This window comes from Glycine soja, chromosome 12, assembly GCF_004193775.1.
Source record: "Glycine soja cultivar W05 chromosome 12, ASM419377v2, whole genome shotgun sequence".
In the NCBI taxonomy this organism is placed as follows: Eukaryota; Viridiplantae; Streptophyta; class Magnoliopsida; order Fabales; family Fabaceae; genus Glycine; species Glycine soja.
In genome coordinates, this window is record NC_041013.1 from 2,728,386 (window position 1) to 2,730,290 (window position 1,905).

At 27.4% G+C, this 1,905-nt stretch overlaps 1 protein-coding gene across 1 annotated transcript; it reads left to right on the top strand.

Annotated features, from left to right (window-relative positions):
- Positions 1-688: 688 nt before the first annotated feature.
- Positions 689-1,571, top strand: LOC114379533. Its single transcript, XM_028338215.1, has 2 exons — positions 689-1,031; positions 1,123-1,571. Exons 1-2 carry the CDS (start codon positions 768-770, stop codon positions 1,147-1,149), a joined length of 291 nt encoding a protein of 96 aa, XP_028194016.1. The 5' UTR covers positions 689-767; the 3' UTR covers positions 1,150-1,571.
- Positions 1,572-1,905: the final 334 nt, after the last annotated feature.

A 1,905-nucleotide genomic window follows, 5' to 3' on the forward strand; every position in this document is an offset into this window, starting at 1 on the left:
ATTTTAACTAATAGTAGAAAGAGTGTTCAAAGAAGTTAGGGTGTCTTGTTAACATTTTCCATTTAATAAAATATACTAATACTATAAGAATTTTTTACACTATTATATTGTTATGTATAAATTATTTATTTTGTAACAATTACATTAAATTTTTTTTAATTAATTGATGATGTAAACATCTTTATAATAATAAATATATGAAAATTAAACTCATATAATAAAAGTACCTTGTAAGGTACTATTTTCAGTTTTTATATAAGAAAAATTAAAAATACTTTTTAGTCCTAACTTGTGAGTACTTTTTTATCATTTTCTAACTTATTAATTATTAATTTTTTTATATCTTCAATTTATTATGAAGTCTATGAAGTATTTATTCATTTATAAAAAATGTATATATATTTGTTATGTATTAACCATATATGTCATATTTATTCGTTTGTGAAATTTATTCCTGAAGGTGAGTCGTTTATAAATGTTCTTTAAAATTAAAATTTTAAATATGTAACATTGTGATAAATTAATTTTTAAATTTTATAATTTAATATCAAATTAACCTTAAAAAATATAATTTATTATTAAATTGATTTTATAAAATGATCTTATAAATTTAAAAGCAAGAATAATTTATCGCATTTTTTTTATTTATTCAGAATTTGTATTCTATCTTTCACAAACGAATTTATTACTATATTACCTTTTTGGAGACAAATTTGTTTAGCGTTTTTTTGAAATTTTTTCTCAAGAGGGATTTTAACAGAAAAGCAATGGCAAGTGCTTTGGGTAGCAGAGTTGAATCTGTTCGAAACTCTCCCTTGGTAAGATTTTCGATCAACTTTATCAGATCCTTTGGCTCTTCTTCTTCTTCATCTGCCGTTTCTTCTGCTCAGAACCCTAAGAAATCAAAGCGAAGAAAGAAGAACTTATTGGATGTGGCTGAGTTCTTATCTAACTGGGGAATCGGCTACCACATGGCCAAGACTCACTGGAACGAAGTTTCTGACGAAATCACTAAAATCAATCTTTACAAGGTGATTGATGATACCGATTTATTTCTCTGCTTTTCTGACTTCTCATGAATTCTAGAGCAGACTCTCATTTTTATTTCATTTTATTTTACAGGATGGAAGACATGGGGATTGCTTTTAAAAATGGTTATATAGTTTCATAAGTTGTATTAGAATTGTTTTTGACTTTTGGTCATTCTGTTTTTTCAATTTTTATGTACAGTAGATTCTGGTTGTTGAAGGCACTGGTAATCATGCTGCACTGCTATTCTTCAATGATAGTGTAGGCTACGCTAAGAATGCCTTTATGAATTCTTACATTGGCCATATAGGATAATCAATCTATTATAAACACTTAACAAATTGGATGGTAAGTGCAGATTTTTTCCATAATCAATAAACATTTAGGTTAGTGAAAAGTGTAGGGAGCTTCTAGTTGAGGTGTTTGAGTTTCATCTGATTGGGCAAGCTTCATTTCCTTTTCGAGTTGCAAATTAAAACAGGTGTGCTTCTGTCAATTACGATATACATTATACAATGACATAGAAAGTAGAATACTTAATTGACTTTCCGCTTGTCTCCATTTCTGAGCAATATTGCTTCAGTGTTTCTGATAATACCGTGATGCTTATGGATTCTCACATGGGAATTTGTAGTTTTTATGTTATTTATTGCTCAATTTAGCCTACATGGTTGTCCGGCTTGGCATAATTCCAAATTGATTCTTTATTATGCTGGTCCCTTGTCTTAATCTACTTTAATCAAAACTTTTCCTTTAATAAAAAATTCAAGTAGTTCTCCATTTCATCTATTCTGACAGCTACGTAAAACAAAAATTGTAAATATATTTTTATGAATATTGATAGAAGTGTTGGTAGTATTTCTAATGTTAATATTC

What these genes read in the sequence shown, in the direction of transcription:
- LOC114379533 (XM_028338215.1), top strand. Translation starts at nt 768, where the DNA reads ATGGCAAGTGCTTTGGGTAGCAGAGTTGAATCTGTTCGAAACTCTCCC. An exon ending in CTAAAATCAATCTTTACAAG is followed by an intron (nt 1,032 to 1,122) that starts GTGATTGATGAT and finishes TTTATTTTACAG; the next exon opens with GATGGAAGACATGGGGATTG.